Raw genomic sequence first — 19,163 nt, 5'->3', positions numbered from 1 at the left:
ACTCAGCTCCCCCAGGACGTTTGTTAGCCAAAAAGCAAATCCCAAAGGGTAGCAAACACTACTGAGTTTTTGCAGTGTGCCATCTCCTCCATAGGTGACTAACATCCACTCTGTCATTCTATCGACAGAACAGTTCTCTGAGGTAGATGTTATTGGGACCATCTGAACAAAGAGGCCAAGTGAACTAAGATTACGCTGATGTTAGATGGGAAAAAAAGTAGGCCTTTCACCTTGAGTACAGCAACGTCGCTGTTTACATTCAGCTGTTTACCATCTTAATCAACCTACTTCTTCCGGTATCCATCTAGGGAGGTCCTGTCGGCTTCTCTAGCTCTGTACTGGATACATGTATTGATCCCATTTTTTCCCCCCTTGGAAGCCCACTTGCAGGGCTGAGTGATGGACATGAGTTGTTAATACCAACCTCCCTGGATTTTGCACCTTCTGTGAAGTGTCTGGAGTTTATATCTCTTTTCATTCAGAAATTTGCACAGAAACCACTCGACCTGGCTTCAGCTTCTACAGACGGCTTTTATTTGAGGGACTACCATGCACCAAGACTGCCTCCAGCGTCGTCAACTGATCTAATTTCTTTTTCAATCTGCTTGTCTGGGCAGATGTCCCAGCTCCGAAAAGATTAGCATCTTAATGAACAAAATAGTTGGAAAGGCCAGTGCAGAGTTTTAAAACCCTTCATGTCCGGGGAAGAAACAAGAATTCTCTGAGTTTGTATTCGCCGAATACACTGCCCCAGTTTCTCTTCTTTCTTCATTAAACTCTGGTGAGCTCTTGTATTCTTCCTGGTACCTGGGGTCATGTCTGTGGCTGTTCTTGTTCAGCAGAAACTTCCATCCAGAGGTGCAGCCCTGCCCTCCCAGGTGGGGGCTGTCATGATTTTCAAAAGAGGTATTGTGCCCCCGCAACGACATATCGATCCTAACCCTCAGCACCTCAGGATTTTGGCCTCATTTGGAAATAGGTTATTATTATATAATTGGCTAAGATGACCCCAGAGCAGCCATCCTCAACCTCTGGGTCTCGACCCCTCAAAGGATCGCATGACCCTTTCACAGGGGTCACCTAAGACCATCGGAAAACACAGATATCTACATTATGATTCATCACAGTAACAAAATTACAGCTATGAAGTAGCAACAAAAATAATTTTATAAGGTTGGGGGGTCACCGCAACATGAGGGACTGTATTAAAGGGTCGCAGCCTTATGAAGGCTGAGAAGCACTGTCCTAGAGTGAGGGTAGCCCTAAGTGACAGGTCCCCTGAGGAACCACAAGCATGCCAAGTTCACGGGACAAGGAGGTGCAGACTGGAGTGATGGATGTGCCAGCACAGAACGTCAAGGATCATCCTGAGGAAGCAAGGTAGGATGTAAGGGTGTGGGTGGGGGATGGCTTCTCTAGTTTGCTTCTCTGTTGCTGTGGGAAAATACTGATCCAAAGCAACTTGGAGAGGAAAGGGTTTATTTGGCTTACACTTCCGGTTCATAACCCATCGCCGAGTCAAGTCAGGGTGGGCACTGAAGGCAGGAACCATGGAGGAATGTTGCTTGCTGGCTTGCTCCTTTGCTGCTGTTCAGCTGCCTTCCTCATACCGTCCAGCACCCCCTGGCTTGGGATGGTACCACCCACAGTGGGCTGAGCCCTGCTACATTGATTAGCAATAAAAATAAGCCCTACAGACATACTGATAGGCCAATCTGATCAAGGCAATTCCCCTAAACGGAGACTTCTACAGATAACTACGTTGTATTACATTGACAGCTGAAGTTAACTAGGAGACCAGCTAAGGCCGGGCTTTCAGATCTGCAGACTCCACAAGTATGAGACTCCCTGGGGGTTCTTTACCATCATGTTGTTTGTGTTACTTTGTCTTAGCAGCCACGCAGCCCATCCAGGTAAACAATGCTGCTTCATTTCTACCCTGACAGGGTCTTCTAGCCCCTCAGGTCAGCAGGACCTGCTTCCGGAGCCATCTCCTAGTGAGGGCTCAGTCCAGTGTGATGGGTGAGAAGCATGGGGGTGGGGGGAGGTTAGGTGAGGGTGTGTTGGGGCTGTCTTTTCCATCTGTGGATGAACCCTTCTTATATCCCTCAGCCGTGACAAAGGTCTCAGGCCAGTGCTGTGCTGGCTGCTACCATTCAGTGACAACTCTTCTAGCCCACCTCCTTAGGTGGGGAGAGGCTGATGGGGGAGGGAGGTGGCCTCATGAGAATAGGTCCTGGGAAGTATGGTCAGTGCCTCTGGCTGGCTCTCAAGGACTCTGGGGCAGAAAAACTGTCACCTCTAAGCTGTGCAAAAATCTCGGCACAGTGACCCAGGCTGCGTGGCAGGGCAGCCTGCCTTCTGCTTTGTGTGCTTCTCACTGTCCCTTGCCATTTACTCATTTCAGACAGTTACTAGCCCGTGTGTGTGTGTGTGTGTGTGTGTGTGTGTGTGTGTGTGTGTGTGTGAGAGAGAGAGAGAGAGAGAGAGAGAGAGAGAGAGAGAGAGAGAGAGGTGTATGGGCATATGATAAGTATCTGTGATGTTCACATAATGACTATTGTTGTGGGTGTGGTACATATATGTAATGTATGATGAGGTATGGATATGTAGGGTATGTGTGGCATGTATATGTGAAATGAGTGTGTAGTGTTGCATGGTGCCTATGGGATATGTGTACATAATTCGTGCAGCAGATATGTAGTGTGTATAATCCCTGAGATGTGTGTATGTTGTTGATAAGTTTTTTGCACACTGAAGGCCTCTCTGCTGATGCAGCAATCTAAATTAAACCGAATCAGACTGAATTGAAAAGCCCAGGTTTAATGGGTAAAGCACTCCCGGGTGATTCTCTGGCCCCGCAGAGAGGAGATGGGGACGTGAGACCAGAAGAACCAGAAGAGTCTGTTTTCTGGGATGCAGCTTAAATACCCTGTGGGAGTGGTCTTGAGCCTCTCTGGGGGAGGAGCTGTGTTTGGTAGACTTTGAAGGAGCAGGTTTAGGGAAAGAGATGGGGAGGGGAGTGGAGGTGGATCTTCCACCAGAACATTCCAGACTCTTTAGGTATAGGGGTGCCAGGGTGCCAGGGGTTGAGGTGGAGCTCCCACCCAAACAGTTATATGATGCATGTGGTATATATGAGACACGTGATGTGTACATACATATGTCATATGTGTGGTGCATGCATATATAAATTAGTGTGTTTTATGAGTATTCACTACATCGATTTCTGGTGGGGAGAGTGTAATCATGGATGCTGAGCTGGGTGAACTTGAGGAAGAAGTCAGGATATTAGATGGAACCCCAACTTTTCCCACCCCTCACAGCCCAAAGCCCTACCTGCCTCCCTTACAGCATCTTCCACATTCAGGAAGAATCCATGTTTTTCCGTTGGCTTGACAGCAGGGCCATACTGTGAAGTAGAGCCCGGTGGTAAAGCCTGGTGCTGGGTGGCAGTCCACAGGACTTACACCTGGCTCATACAGACTGCGCCTGGATTCTTCTTTTGTCCAGGATGGCGCTGCCCAAGTGCATCTGGGCCCGTGTGTTCTGGGGCCAGCACAGCATGCAGGTGGCCATTTCCCTCAGCCACACAGCCACTGTCCTGCCAGCAATGTTGGCTGGCACAGATAAACATCACACAGTCTGGAGGCTGACCGGAAGCTAGAGGTACCATGGCTTTCCAAAGCCTGTAGACGGCGTCTGTCTCTGAGCGGCTGTGCCCAACTTTAGAAGAGACTGGAGATCTTCGCTACTGCTCACACAATCCCACCATTCAGCCAGCACCTGGGCGCTGTTGCTTGTCATTGGTGGAAGCTTGTAGGCCGTTTGTACCTAAACTCTGTGAGCACAGAGCAACAGAGGACTGCAGCAGATGTTCAGAGAAAGGACACCGGGAGTCCTGCTCATGTAGGAACAGTAGCAGGCCTGGGGTGATGACCGTCAGCAGCAAAGCCCTTGTCCCGCAAGCATGAAGACCTAAGATTGGTGACTGTGGTGCTTTGAAAGAAAATGACCCCAACGGGAGTGGCATGATTGGGGGTGTGGCCTGGTTGGAGGAAGTGTGTCACTGTGGGGGCGGGCTTTGAGTTCTCACATATGCCCAAGCCACGCCCGGTGAGACAGACCACTTCCTGTTGCCTTTTCGTCAAGATGTAGGACTCTCAGCTCCTTCTCCAGCACCATGATGATAATGGACTAAACCTCTGCAAATGTAAGCCAGCCCCAGTTAAATGTTCTGCCTGTACAAGAACAGTTGTGGCCATGGTGTCTCTTCACAGCAACAGAAACCCTAACTAAGACAATTACCATAATCCATGCTTTTTAAAAATGCATGGGTATGGTGGCATGCATTTATAATCCTAGTGCCAGGGAGACAGAGACAGGACACTTGGGACTCTCTGTCCAGCTAGCCTAGCATGTTTGGTGAACTCAAGGCCAGTGACAGATTGTGTCTCAAAAACAAGGTGGGTGGTTGGAATGAAAATGGCCCCCACAGGCTCATAGGAAGTGGCGTTAATTAAAAAGATCAGGAGGCGTGGCCTTGTTGGAGGAAGTGTGTCACTGGGGGTGGGCTTTGAGGTCTCAGATGCTCAAGTCAGGCCCAGTGTCTCCCACTCTCTCTTCCTGCTGCCTGTCAGTTTGGATGTAGAACTCTCAACTTCCTCTCCAGCACCATGTCTGCTTACATGCTGCCATGCTTCCCACCTTGATGATAATGGACTAAATCTCTGAACTGTAAGCCAGGCCCAATTAAATGGTGTCCTTTATAAGAGTCTCCATGGTCATGGTGTCTCTTCATAGCAACAGAAACCCTAAGACCATTGGTTGATCTTTAGCCTTTGTATACATGAGCCCCTGGACATACCCATGCATCTGCAAGACCATGACCCAAGACCCAAGACCACATAAGATGCACAAACATGCATGTGCGTACACACACAGAGACAGACACACAGACACAGACACACACACACACAGACACACACACACACACACACACACACAGAGAACAAAGTAACACAATCTAAATTTATTGATTTGCTGGCTATGTATCAGGTCTGTCACTGGACACCTTTGTCGCTAGGCAATGGCTCCTATTCTTTAACTCCGTTACACAGTTGGGAAGCTGACAGCGATAGGTGTTAGGTGGCTTGCAGTATGCACCGGTCAGTGACTGAGCTGGGTCCGGAGATCCCCCTGGATTGTTAGTGATGGCGTGGCTTGTCTAAGGGGCCTGTCCCGAGCAGCCATGGTCTGTTCTCTTCATACTTGTATTTCGCCCAGGCTGGGGTTTCTTGGTGATCCCCAGAGCCGGGAACTGTATGTACTAGGAGGTGACTCTGTGGTTTCTTGGGGTAAGGGCACCATGGAGTGCTGTTCACCACAGAGGGAGCCAAGGGATTCCAGGAAGAGCTTTCTGAAGGAGGAAGACACAGCGTTGTAGAGGACTGGGGTCACTGCCGAGCTGACGTAGAAGAGCGTGTTGGTCACCATGTAGAAGTAGTGATAGAAATCATAGAGTGTGCTGGAAGGGAAAACCAGGGCTCTGGTTAGAGGCTGTCACCTCCTCACAGTGCCTGCAAGTCCTGCAGTAGAGTGCCTGTGCCCTCCAAAGTACCAGGTGAGCGAGGAAGGTCTTTCTGTTGACGGGACACATGATGGAAACAGTACAAATTTCTATAATTGCCCTTCCCTGCATCCCACCCAGGCTCTGTGATTTCCCTGGTTATGATTGCTGATCATCTATGTAGCAGATGTCACCCCTGATGGCAGAGGCTACCCACCTAGGTCAGTGAGATGCCTGTGCTTCATGGCATGGTCAAAGAGATGTGGCTTTACTAACAAGGGAAGCTTTTTGTTTCTTAGAAGTCATGCTCTCTGTGGCAGAGAGTCTCTGCAGTGGTAAGGGTTTAGCATGTGCTCCTTGTGGGAGTTTGAATGTAATCAACCCCCATAGGCTCATAGGGAGTGGCACTATCAGGAGGTGTGGCCTTGTTGGAGTAGGTGTGGCCTTGTTGGAGTAGGTGTGGCCTTGTTGGAGTGGGTGTGGTCTTGTTGGAGTAGGTGTGGCCTTGTTGGAGGAAGTGTGTCACTGGAGGGATGGGCTTTGAGGTCTCATATATGCTCAAGCCACACCCAGTGTGCCAGTTCACTTCCTGTCACCTGCAGATCAAGATGTAGCTTCCTCTCCACTCTCAGCTCCTTCTCCAGCACCATGTCTGCCTGCATGCCGCCATGTCCCACCATGGTGATAATGGACTGAACCTATGAACTGTAAACCACCCAATTAAATGTTGTCTTCTATAAGAGTTGCTGTGGTCATGGTGTCTCTTCACAGCAATAGAAACCTTCACTAAGATAGGATTATACATAGGGCTTTGTGCATACTAGGCAAGCACTCTACTAGTTGAGCTGTATTTCCAGCCCATGATTTTTTTTTTTTAATTTAAACTGTTTGGCCTAATGGCTCAGGCTTCTAGCTAGCTGTTCTTATATCTTAAATTTTTTTGTTTGTTTATGTTTTTTTAATATATTTATTTATTAAAATTTTTTTCATTTTACATACCAACCCCAGTTCCCCCTCCCTCCCCTTCTCCTGCCTCCTCACCTCCCTCCTACTCTACCCCCATCCACTCCTCAGAGTGGGTAAGGCCTCCCATGGTAGTCAACAAAGTCTGGCATACCAAGTTGAAGGAGAGCCTAGCCCCTCCCCATTGTATCAAGCCAGCCCATGATTTTTCTCTTCTCTAACTTTAATAAGAGAGGGTTCACATCCTATGCTCCATGCAGTTTTGATTAGACCATGGAACATGCTGTGTCTTTCTCCTTGTAATAACATGGCCTTCTCTGCCCTCACTGGACTGCAGCGTTGGTCTGTTCTGATGTCAAGATGCTCATAGCCCTGACCATCCACAAGGCCTGTCATACTCATGGCCTTACCAGGTCAGGGAGGTTTCTAGAGAATGCCCTGATCCAGACAGGCATGACATAAGCCTCTTATCCCAGTCCTTGGAAGATTGAGGCAGGAGGGTTGACATGTTTGGCTACTAAGAGAATATTAGGTCAGCTGAGGCAATGTAGCAAGACTTGGTTTAAAAAGAAACAAACAAAAAAGGCTGGAGAGATTACTCAGCAGTTAAGAGCACATACTGCTCTTCCAGAGGTCCTGGGTTCAATTCCCAGCACCCACATGGTGGCTCACAACTGTCTGTAACTCCAGTTCCAGGGGACCTGACACTCTTACACAGATATACATGCAGGCAAAACACCAAAGCACATGAAATAAAAATAATTTAAAAACAAATGAACAAACAAAAGAACCCCGCAATGCCTTGTTCCCCACCTCCAGGTGGAAGAGTGTGAGAACCTGAGCAGGACCAGATAGACTATAGGCCAAAAAATCCAGAAAATTTGAGCTGAGGGCCCATTGCCTGGCTCCAGGCCCAACAGTCCCTTCTCCATGGCCAGGCAGCCTCAGCACACTTACTCGGTCCACCCATCATCCGGGATGTAGCAGTACATGAGCCTGCGGGCATGATACGGCAGCCAGCAGATGACATACACAGCCACAATGGCTCCTGCAGGACAGTGGGAGAGAGAAGAGCAGACAGAAAACAGACATGTTCTCAGTTACATCATCATCCAGGGAGGAAGGTGCCCAAGGCAACACCAGCAATTCCTGTGACCTCTTCCTGGAGCCAAAGGATGGGAAGAGAACCTAAGTTATTAGATATGAACTTGCCCTGACCTTGCATACAACATGCTTCCAGAATCTTCTGTTGACTACTGGAATACACTCTCAACTCAGGGCTAGATATTCCGACCTGAGTGACTAAGTGGGCCACACACTATAAATGCTGGAACTCTTCCTTCTGGATGGATGGTGGTACCATCATCAGGCCAGAAGCCAGAACGTTCTTAGTTTTCTATCCTCTCACATTTTGCCTTTTAATGGGCTCTTCTTCTTCAGCAACTGTCCACTCTATCTCTTTCCTGTCTCCACTGTGGCCACCCTATGCAGCTCCTCCCACTGACAACCTTCCCTCTCCTCCCAGGAGCATCCACCCACATATAACCCAGTGTGGCCCCCTGCAGCAGGACCCTGGTAGAAATGCAGAATTGTTGGGCTGCAATCTCCTGACTGGGCCCTATGCTCTGGCTTTTACAACATTCTACATCATTGCCGTCCACCTTGAAGTTTGGGAGCACTGTTTAGCCCATATGCTTAAGAGCCATGAAGGGAACAGATCATCTAGACATTGGCTCTTGGAACTTCCTCCCGCAGTTCTAGAGTGAAATCTGACACATGCTGGAATATACTCCCAACTTAGGGCTAGATATTTCCACCCAGCTGACTTTGTGCTGGTGCACTCAGCTCTTAATGTCTTTTCCCACCAGGCCATGCGTGATGGTTGCTGATGTTGCGGAGATCGGATCCTCCCAGACTTCAGCTAGTGCCCAGATTTCAACTAGGGCATGATGGGTACACAGAGAGACCTGTTTTCCTGTGCCTTTAAAAGGGTCCCTTACAAGGCCAGATTGTTCCAGATCCTTACAAAGGCAAGCCAGTAAACAGATGTGCTAGAGGGAAATGGGATTTGGGGACCCAGCCAGTCTGAGAGTCCACAATCGCCAGACTGAAGTCATTCACTGTAGCTACTTCTGGCCTTCTCACACAGCCCAACAATCTGAAACAGAGCCAGGTCTCTGCCTGTCTGGGAAAGCTCCTCCCTGGATGAGTCTGTACTTTCATGCAATCCTATTGTGCTTTCGAGGGAGAGCTATGGATGAACGTACAGCCCCTCAGAGGTACAGGGAAAAGGAGACCTAGAGAGGGGCAATAGCTTGCCAAGGACATCCAGCTAGGGATTGTTAGAGGAAGCCCTGGTACCCGGGACCCTCTCCCTCAGAATACTGTGGCAGCGTACTTAACTGAGAACCTGGGCGCTGTGCTGGAGGCTGCGGATCTGGCTGGCATCCTTGTGTCTCACCAGGCTGGCCTGGACCCCCAGGGACAGAGTCTTTCTCCACGCCACGAAGCCCAGGAGACCTTCCTCACTCAAAAGCTCCAGGCGGCTGGGCAGAGAGTTGCCTTGGGCAGAAGCTGACGGTACCTGGGAGTAGAGGGCCATCAGGTGGTTGACAGTGACCCCGTTCAGGAAAGCCGTGAGCGCCAAGGGGAGCACGAAAGATACCAGCACATTCACCTGTGAAGGCAATTCCAAGCGTCATGGGGGGGCGGTACCAAAGGCCTGTGGCTCGCTCTGCTCATCAGGTTTACTCTGAACTCAGCATCTGCACCAGCAGAAGTGGGGGACAGAAAGGCCTGGAAGGTAAAGCTAAGGAACGTCGCAGAGCTGTGATGCCACCGTGCAAACCCAAGGTCACAGAGAAGCTGTTCTTCCCCATGGACAAGAGACAGACACTCATTCCAAAGAGAGACGTCACTGGATGCTCAAACTCCTCAATCTACTTTCCTCGGGACTCTGAGTGTCCCAGCCTGATTTGTAGTCTTTATGTTCAAGCAGAGTCTTCAAATGGCTCCCACCAGCTGGATACCTTCATTTTAAAAGCACAGTCCATAAGCCAGGCCATGGTGGTGCACACCTTTAATCCCAGCACTCGGGAGGCAGAGGCAGGTGGATCTCTGTGAGTTTGAGGCCAGCTTGGTCTACAGAGCAAATTCCAGGAAAGTCAGGGTTACAGAAAGAAAGCCTGTCTCAACAAACAAACAAACAAAGCCACATTTTATGGGCTGGAGAGATGGCTTGGTGATTGAGAGCACTTGCTGCTCTTGAAGAACATCAGAGTTCTGTTCCCAATATCCACAGTGCTCACAACGACCTGTAATTCCGGCTTTAGGGAATCCTGTGCCCTCTTCTGGACTCTGCAGGGTTAGGGTTAGCATGAGCTGCAAATGGGGAAGAAGGTTATATCCATGTAAATGTGGATATAACCATATACCCAGACATAGACACATGATTAAAAATAAAATAAATCAGTTTTTAAAAATCACGGTCATACCGGGGTTGGGGATTTAGCTCAGTGGTAGACACTTGCCTAGCAAGCGCAAGGCCCTGGTTCGGTCCTCAGCTCTGGCCAAAAAAAAAAAATCACGGTCAGAAGGCAAGTGTAAGCTCTGGAGGTGCCTCTCAGTCTGTCCAGGAAGAGCAGCAGTAGCAGATGTGAAGTGAGGACCCCTGGAGATACCCAGGGCAAAGACAGCAGAGGGGGTGGCTTGTGGCTACTCTCCCCCACTCATTCTCTCAGTGACTGTGCTGCGGGTTCCACCTGTCACTCTTATGCTAATGGAGGGGACTTGATGGGGGGAGGGGAGGAGAAAAGGCTGCCTGGAGCCCTGGGATAATATCCACAAGAGGTCTGGGCTAGGTGGGAGGGAAAACTGAAGCTCAACCCTCTGGAGCGTAAGCAGGATTGGCAAGTGGGGGCACATGGGCTGAGGAGCTGCTGTGCTCTACCCTGGCACGTTCACAGGCTCATATTTAATTATTCTCTTGATGCTGGCCCTGTGTACCCGGGCATGTGAACACCACCCTGGCAAACAGTCTTAGGGACAAAACAGGGACAAAGAACAGGACAAAGGGCCTCCTGGGAGCCAGCACACCCTCAATTCTGACAGGGGGTGCTGTTCTTCCTTGCCATCCTTGTCCCGAACCCTGCGTTTGTGACACTTGGCGACAGAGTCCCAACTGGAACACTCCAGATTCCCTCCACCCGCTCCCTCCCCTGTAGTGGCTGAACTCTCAGTCTAGAAATGGATGGGCATGATGTTTCAAATGCCAAACTCTTTTGGAAGCAAATCCATTACAGACAAACCATTGTTAGGCGTGTGGTCCCCCTTTTCCCCAGAGGAAAGTTCCCTATTCAGGGAGAATGAGGACCAGATAGGGATAAAGCAGCCTCACAGAACATGGGTAAACACGGCACAGTTTGCCCCTTCCCATGCTTTCTCCCGATTCCAATTGGGTGAAAAGGAAGGTGTCCTCTCTCCCTACCCAGCAGACCCAGCTGACACACTCAGGGTGAGGGCAGAGGAAGAGGGGAAGCTTTGTGTCTGGGGCTGCACCCTTGCACTGTGGCGGGAGAGTAGGGTGGGGAGAAAGAGGCGTCAAGATTAACGTGAGAGAAACCAATGACAGAGAAAGGCCGATGGTCCTTACCAATGGCTACGTGGGAGGGACTGAGCTTGAACTACAAATGGGGAAGAAGGCGGGTGCTATGTAAATGAGCCATAAAAGCTCAACACCACTCCACTCTCCTCCGGGTTCAGTGCCCTTGAGCTTCTAACCTTCCCCCCCCCCCCCCCCCCCCTCTGTCCACTTCAGTCATGGAAATACTCCCCCCCCCAATAAACCACCACCTGTATGCCCCTAGTCCAGTGCTTTCAATTGTTTGTTCTGGGACACAAGGACCTGGAATTCTCAGCAGTTCCCTCCAGACTACAGTCCACACCTGGCCAGCAATGCAGTGTGGAGGGATAGACGTCCAGTCGTCTGTCTATGCAGCCCCCGAACCCCCGATGTGTCCTGACACACTGGCCAGCGTGCCTTCCTGCACTTCCGTGTGCTTATCCTTCCACATTCTCAATGTGCTCCCGGGTAGTGAAGGGTAGTGGAGGGATGCTGGTTACACCCAGTTTGGTCCTTTGGGTTTCCGGGAAGGACCCTGGAGTGGCGGCTTTAGTTTTCCTCACTGCCCCAGCGTGTGTCCACTTAGGCTCACTGCCCGTTTGAGCAGAGGCAGGGCAAACTCAGAGGGCCCTGGGTTACTGGAAACAAGTGCTTGGGAAGGTGAGGCTTGCTGTCGGAATTGCTGGGAGTGGATCACAGGCTAGGGGGAGGAGGCAAGAGAGGAGAAGCCCTGGGAGCAGCCTGTTGAGGGAAGGCTTTGGAAAAATACAGCTCCCTTTCAGGGTTAAGAAGGGCTGGGGAAGGAGAGAGCAAAGAAAGACTTGTTGACCTGAATGCCAGAGAGAGGCCAGGCAGAGCTAGGGAAAATGGGGAAGGGGGAGGAAGCGGGGGAGAGGAGGGGCCAGGAAATGAGGCCAAGAAACCCCATCAGCCCCCAGTTGACGGGAGCAAAGAAACGCCTCTCGATTTCTGAGAGACTCATGTTCCAGAACCACATGGTTGGAGTGGTGTAGGTGAAGACAAGAATGTGCACTTCATAGGCTCACCTTGTGGTTCCATTTTAAAGAAAGGTGTGTGTGCGGTGTGTGTGCGTGTGTTGTGTGTGTGTGTGTGTGTGTGTGTGTGTGTGTGTGTGTGTGTATCGGAGGACAACTTTAGGGAGTGGGTTCTCCCCTTCCACTGTGGATCCCCCTTACCTGGATGAAGACCTGGAGTGTGGCGCGGCTCACCAGTACGGTGCACACGCGCGAGGCGGGCTCGGGCTCCCCGTGGGCACTCTCCACCTCGTGCTTCTCTCCCATGATCATCGCCATGGGCAGGGCAAGGCCCAGTGAGGCGACCCAGACCAGCGACAGCAGGCGGCGAGTGCGGCGCGGGGTGAGCAGGCGGCGGGCACGCAGCGGCTGGCACACGGCCAGGCAGCGCTCCGCGCTCAGGCTGGCTACGCTGAGCACCGTGGCGTAGGCGCACAGCTCACGCACGAAGTAGTAGCCACGACAGCCCAGATCACCGAAGACCCAGGGGTAGTGGGACCACACGAAGTTGTAGAGCTCCATGGGCACGCTGACCAGTAGCAGCAGCAGCGCCGCCAGCGCCAGGCTGAGCACGTGGTAGCGCAGGCGCCCGGGGCGCCCGGCCCGTGCCTTCAGCACCACGTGCACGGACAGCGCATTGCCCGCCGTGCCCAGCGCGAAGATGAGCGAGTAGAGGGCCGTGAACAGCACCTTGGCCCAGAGGCGCGTGTCCACGCCCAGCCGTGCGTCCAGGCTCAGCCCTGCGCTGGGGCTGGGCCTCGGGGGCCGCGGGCTGCCGGTCTCCATCACTGTCTCGCGGTGGCCTGCGCTCCCTCCCTCTCTCTGCCCAGAGCCTGGGCTAGCTGCCCGGTGAGCCAGCACCTCCTCCTTGCTGGGAACCTCCAGAGTTGGGAGGACACGCCCCTGAAGAGATTTCCAGAGCAGCATCAGTCTTGAATCCCCTCTTCCATTCGGCTCAATCCAGAAAAGCACGTGTTGGTGGAAAAGGGGGGTCCTGAGGGTTTCTTCTGGATAGCGTCACTGATGAGCTGTGTGACCCATAGGCAAGTTTTTAAACACCTTGGTGCTCACCTGCTCCTTTTCAGTTTTAAAATACCACCCATGATGCAGAATTTCTCTGCGGATTGAAAGAGTGGTCCAGGCTATGGTACTGACAGACAGACAGACATGGAGTTTGAGCTTTGTACCCCTGTCTGTTTGTTGTTTTCTCTTTGAGCAGTCTGAGGAAGAGACAACTCGGGAAGCCTTTGCCCGGCTCCAGCAACTTTGCCAACCCAGTAATTATCATTCAAGGGCTACCTCTGCTACAGTAATAACCTCAAGAAGGTGGCCGGTGCTCATCCCCCCACACACACACTCCCCGGGTATCACACTGTCCCATGCCTTTGAGGATGTTGCTCTCAGAGTGGAGGGAAGAACGAGTGTGAAGCCCGTTTAAGAACATTTTACTGTGCTCATTTATAAGCTCATGAAGAAACGAGAATTTTGAAACTAGAAGACATTCTAGAGGCCTAGTATCTACTGGGAACAGAATTAGACCAACACCCAGGCCTACTGGTGTTTTGTTTGTTTTCTATCAGAGGTTGTATGGCCCAGTGACAATTAGTTTAGTTTTCTTCTGGATATACGTCCATAACCACAATGAAACTGAGATAATGTAAATTTACTTTTCAGGCTGCTCCTACACCAGCATGCTTTTGAGGCTGGGAAAGTGACAGGGAACAATTTCATGGCTTTAGTTAAACCAGAAGTTACAGGAGCCACCAGCATCTGTGGCCTGACAGTTTGAGGATAACCTGGTCTTCATAGTGAGTTCCAGGACAGCCAGAGCTGCATAGTAAAACCTTATGTCTAAAACAACAACAAAAAACCCACCACCAACAACAAGAAGAGGATTTTCACCCTGCAGAGGCCAGAAATGGAGCTGGAGTCACAGTTGGTTGTGAGCCTGATGTGAGTACTGGGACCCAAACTTGAATCCTTTGTGAGGACAGTTGCTAAGAAGTGCTCCTGACAGCTGAGCCATCTCCCCAGGCCCCTCTTCCTACACCATTTCTCTAAGGTGCTTTGTCACAGGGATGTAAGGCTGGCCAACACAGTCCCATAGTGTTAACACGTCTTGTCACCATCCACAAAAGCCCTGGTGTGGGATTTCATTTCTACACTCAGCGTGGTGGGGGCTCAGAAGCCATTCTGTCCTGAGTGCAAAAAGCCAAGCCAAAACAAACAAACAAACAAACAAACAAACCAAACCTGAAAGATTAACAATTTTTCTTGGGGGCAGTCAAAGAAACAAGGTCAAAGGTCAAGACACTGGCTTCAGAGTTGGAGAGATAGACAAGCAGACACAGAAAAGTACAACATTCCAGAGCAAAATTCAAAGCAGCTTCTTTTCCATTTATTTATTTGTTTGTGTTTGTTTATCAAGACAGGGTTTCTTTGTGTAGTTTTGCTGCCTGTCCTGGATCTTGCTCTATAGTCCAGGCTGGCCTTGAACTCACAGAGATCCACCTGCCTCTGCTTCCTGAGTGCTGGGATTAAAGGCGTGCGCCACCACCGCCGCCGGCTTCTCTTCCCTTTAAGTTGTTTCCATCGGGTATTTTTGTCATAGCAACAATGAAAGTAACCAATACATTGGACTTGCTCAGTGCAAACATAAGCACGTCCTGACGGACTATTTATTGTTAATGCCTCTATTAAATAAAACAAAAACAGCTTACCTGCTGTGGATATCGCTCTGTATAAATAAAATGCTGTTTGGCCAGTGGCCAGGCAGGAAGTATAGGCAGGACAAGAGAGAAGAGAATTCTGGGAAGTGGAAGGCTGGGGCGGAGAGATACTGCCAGCCACCGCCATGACAAGGAGGATGTAAGATAATGGTAAGCTACGAGCCACATGGCAAAGTATAGATTAATAGAAATGGGTTAATTTAAGATAGAAGAAGTAGATAACAAGAAGCCTGCCACGGCCATACAGTTTCTAAATAATGTAAGTTTCTGTGTGTTTACTTGGTTGGTTCTGAGTGTCTATGGGCCTGGTGGGTGAGAGAGATTAGTCCTGACTATGGGCCAGGCAGGAAAATTCTAAATGGCGCCCAATGTGGGCCAAGAGTTTCCACCTAAAACCTGACAAAAAAGATTCTAAAACAGAGCTAAAAACAGCTTCCTAGTTATCTCTCTCAAGTTAGCGGCAGCCTGCCGGTTTGAGCTACTATGGCGGGTTCCTGGCGTGTGTATCTGACCTGCAGTGTGATGGGAATGAGGAATCTACAAGCGGCACTTTACTCGGTTGCATGGTGGATTTAGCCTTTGCTAGTTTAAAAAAAAAAAAAAAAAAAAAAAAAAGGTTTCTGGGCTATGCGCTGCTTTGATAGAACTGCTTCTGATAGTTGATGGTACACATGGCTCCAGACCCAGAGCTGGCGGTAAACTGTACCACTGCCACTTTGGAAAGCTGAGGTGGGCGGAGCCAGCAGCCACAGCGGCGTTTCAGTCTTACAAAGATGGATATTACACAGAGAATCTGGTTTGTCTTGTCTTTGGGACTTTTAACTACAGAAAAAGATTTGATCGTAAAAGCTGTTGAGTTAAACAAATATGTAAATTTTAAAGGTACCTTGACTTCAAAATTTGGATATAAAGATATGTTGCTTTGGAAAAGAGTCTCTGCTTTTGTTTCCACAGAAAGCCAGAGGCTGTGGATTTGTTCCAGATTAAGATACATCAGGTTTGATCAGCCAAGACCACCTGAAAGGTCTCCGATGACACCATGGCCCAGATGATCCAACATCCAAAATGGTTTCAAGACAACTGGCTCAGAGGTTCACCCTAATGGACTACTCCATAATCCTAAAATTTTCTTTGTGTCCCCATAAGATACAGTGCCCCCCTCCAGCAGGAAGTAGTAAGAGAAACTACGCCCACATTCCCAAAATTATCAAGCTGGCTTTGGAGATGGAATTGGCTCACTCCTTCTCTAAACCCAGACATATTAGTAAAAGAAAAGGTTAAGAAATTCTTGTGTCCCAAATCAGAAGAGTCCTCTGGTGTGGAACAGAGAAAAACCAATATTTTTATTTAAATCAGGTTGATTATAAATGTGATATCTTTCTAAAAAAAAGTACATATGATATAGATATGATAGGAAGAAAGGGTAGATTAATGAACTTACTTCTAAAAGAGCAACAACTCATTTAAAATGTTTTACATTGGTATAGATTTTAGTCTATTGATACAAACTTAAAGTTAATTTTGTTATACTGTGTGTATATTTCTACTCTTGTTTAAGGTATTATGTTTGTACAGCTCATTTAAAATTGTAATGGATAATTAAAAATAGATTAATAATTAGTCATCTATGATAATCATACTCATAGCCATGTTAGTTAAGTCTTCTAGGTATACACAGAGATATTTCAGATAGATAGGTAATCTTCAAATACTTCAAAGACCTACAGAATATGGCATTTAAAATATTTTTAAAATTTAGATTTTCTGGACAGTGAGACATGTCTGCTCCAGGCAACACCAGATTTACTTCAGAGAGGAGGATGGGCATTGAAGATACTTCATATGGATTTTATCTTCACCTTGGCAAAAATAGACATTTGGGCAAGAAACTGTTCTTGCCTTGACTGCTTGATCAACTGGACATGCAGGACCCATAGAAAGGTAACCACTGAACTTTGCTTGACAAAATGGTCCTTCAGGTTCCTGCTTCGCAGAGGAAACTGCCAGGCATTCTACAGGACACTGAAAAAAGTGACCAAGAGACTCTAGCCCTGTGGGCTGAAGACAAATGCCCCAACTTTACAAAGGAACATTAGGTGACTGTCCGGGTTGCCAGCTGTCTCTGTCTACCCTACAAGACTCTCGAAAGTTGCTTGCATCCTTCTCCCGGTTCTCAGGTAATATTATATCCTTCTGCGGTCTTTGATGTGGTTGAAGACTAGGTAGTTATAATTTCCTCAATTATGATAAAAGATAAGTTAGATATAAAACCTTAGACTCACAAATATAAGATAAATAGGATATCTTCTTTAATAATGTAACTGTAATTCTTGCTTGATAATTGTTTTGTTATATGTAATTTTACTATGTAAAAGTTAAAACCTTCCTTTTTAAAATAAAAAAGAAAAAGGGAAGTGCTGTGGATATCGCTCTGTATAAATAAAATGCTGTTTGGCCAGTGGCCAGGCAGGAAGTATAGGCAGGCCAAGAGAGAAGAGAATTCTGGGAGGTGGAAGGCTGGGACGGAGAGATACTGCCAGCCACCGCCATGACAAGGAGGATGTAAGGTAATGGTAAGCCACGAGCCACGTGGCAAAGTATAGATTAATAGAAATGGGTTAATTTAAGATAGAAGAAGTAGATAACAAGAAGCCTGCCACGGCCATACAGCTTATAAGCAATGTAAGTTTCTGTGTGTTTACTTGGTTGGTTCTGAGTGTCTATGGGCCTGGTGGGTGAGAGAGATTTGTCCTGACTGTGGGCCAGGCAGGAAAACTCTAACTGCCCCATCAGAGCTGCCAGTTACCTATACTTCTACTGTGGGGACCTTTCCACTGATCAGATCAAAGACTATGGCTATGTGATCGTAACCCGTGAAACACTTCTGGATTTGCCTTATAAAAGCCATTCATCTCCTTGGGTCCCCTGTGGGATCCATTAAGATGTCGGGCGCTTGCTGACTCCTGCATTGCTATTCACTCAAATACGCTTTGAAGTGTCTGTGTGTCGGTTTGCTGCTTTTTGATGTCAAATATAGATTAAGTCCGGACCTCAACCCGAGAGGCTGCTGTGGCAGTTATGACGTGAGATAACAGACCTTCCCTTGCACATCTGAAGTGTTAAGTAACGGGACTGGGACGTGAGGACTCTGCTGAAGTTGCACCCATTATGGCCCTCAAATGTCCTGACTCTTCACCTGGAAAGACCCTGCCTAACCCCAAGGAAGTTAGTGAGATGAAATATGTAAGAAGAGCATGTGGCTCCCAGAACAACCTCAGTCATGTCAGCCCCAAGCTCTGATCTTCTGCCTCAAGGGACAGAAGGAGGAGAAACCATCCCGGGATGGAGGAGAAGCCTTGGCTGTGGCAGTAGGAGTCAAGCAAGAGAAGGGTGAAGTCATGGCATCAAACGCTCTGAGAGCTTGTGGGCGGCTCCCAGATGTGGGTGTGGCTGCCAGGGCAAAGGTGGCATCCTGCGGGTTCCTGACAGCTGGGATCTGCAAAGGACCTCTCTCCAGGTCCTGGCCTAATCACTGAGGCAGTGGTGGGGAACTTCAGTGTGCTACTGTAAAAAGTTAGAGCCTTGCCGGGCGGTGGTGGTGCACACCCTAAATCCCAGCACTCGAGAGGCAGAGGCAGGCAGATCTCTGTGAGTTCTAGGCCAGCCTGGTCTACAGAGTGAGTTCCAGGACAGAGCAACCCTGCCTTGAAAAACAAACAAACAAACAACAACAACAACAAAAGTTAGAGCCTCCAGCAACTGATGATACTCAAAATAGAACCGGGCTTTTAGAGCTGAGGACTTAGACCCTGTCCTGAGGGGTCTCAATGGTGGTGGAGATGGTGAGACCCAGACTCACAGATAGCCCTCCTCAGCACATTCTAACTGTCAAATAAGGGACACTCTTGTCCAATTGAGTGTGAGGACTCAAGTTTGACCTCTAAACCCACGTGAGAAAGTGAACTGTGATGGCATTACTCTTACAGTCCCAGGGCTGTGGAGACGGAGGCAGGAAAGTCCCTGAGGCTTGCAGCTAGCCAGCATAGCCCATTGGTGAGCTTCAGGCAGTGAGAGATCCTGTCTCCAATAAACCGTAACTGGTGTCGGAGGAATGACGCTAAGTTTTCCTCTGGCTTCTGCACACATGCATACGTGTGTACCCATCCACATGTGCCCACATAAACATGCATGCATGCACGCGCACGCGCACACACACACACGCACACACACACACACACACACATACA

At 49.0% G+C, this 19,163-nt stretch overlaps 1 protein-coding gene across 3 annotated transcripts; it reads right to left on the bottom strand.

Annotated features, from left to right (window-relative positions):
- Positions 1-5,017: 5,017 nt before the first annotated feature.
- Positions 5,018-13,032, bottom strand: Ntsr2 (neurotensin receptor 2). 3 transcript variants are annotated; one of them, XM_036171390.1, is made up of 4 exons: positions 12,350-13,027; positions 8,936-9,116; positions 7,490-7,580; positions 5,018-5,527 (listed from the first exon to the last, which is right to left on the bottom strand). In XM_036171390.1, exons 1-4 carry the CDS (start codon positions 12,971-12,973, stop codon positions 5,266-5,268), a joined length of 1,158 nt encoding a protein of 385 aa, XP_036027283.1. In that variant the 5' UTR covers positions 12,974-13,027; the 3' UTR covers positions 5,018-5,265. The 3 variants fall into 3 exon arrangements, with proteins under 3 accessions (XP_036027283.1, XP_036027282.1, XP_036027284.1); XM_036171389.1 differs by having other exon boundaries at positions 8,936-9,209; positions 12,350-13,025; XM_036171391.1 differs by lacking the exon at positions 8,936-9,116 and adding an exon at positions 9,117-9,209 and having other exon boundaries at positions 5,416-5,527; positions 12,350-13,032.
- Positions 13,033-19,163: the final 6,131 nt, after the last annotated feature.

Source organism: Onychomys torridus, chromosome 21, assembly GCF_903995425.1.
Source record: "Onychomys torridus chromosome 21, mOncTor1.1, whole genome shotgun sequence".
Classification (NCBI taxonomy): Eukaryota; Metazoa; Chordata; class Mammalia; order Rodentia; family Cricetidae; genus Onychomys; species Onychomys torridus.
This window is presented reverse-complemented; position numbering and strand designations above follow the sequence as displayed.

Bases quoted from the DNA above. Each gene is read 5' to 3' on its own strand.
- Ntsr2 (XM_036171389.1), bottom strand. From the start codon at position 12,973: ATGGAGACCGGCAGCCCGCGGCCCCCGAGGCCCAGCCCCAGCGCAGGG. The intron at 9,210-12,349 runs GTAAGGGGGATC...TTGCCTTCACAG, and splicing joins CACTCCAGGTCTTCATCCAG to GTGAATGTGCTGGTATCTTT. The intron at 7,581-8,935 runs GTTAAGTACGCT...ACTGTCCTGCAG, and splicing joins GCACAGCGCCCAGGTTCTCA to GAGCCATTGTGGCTGTGTAT.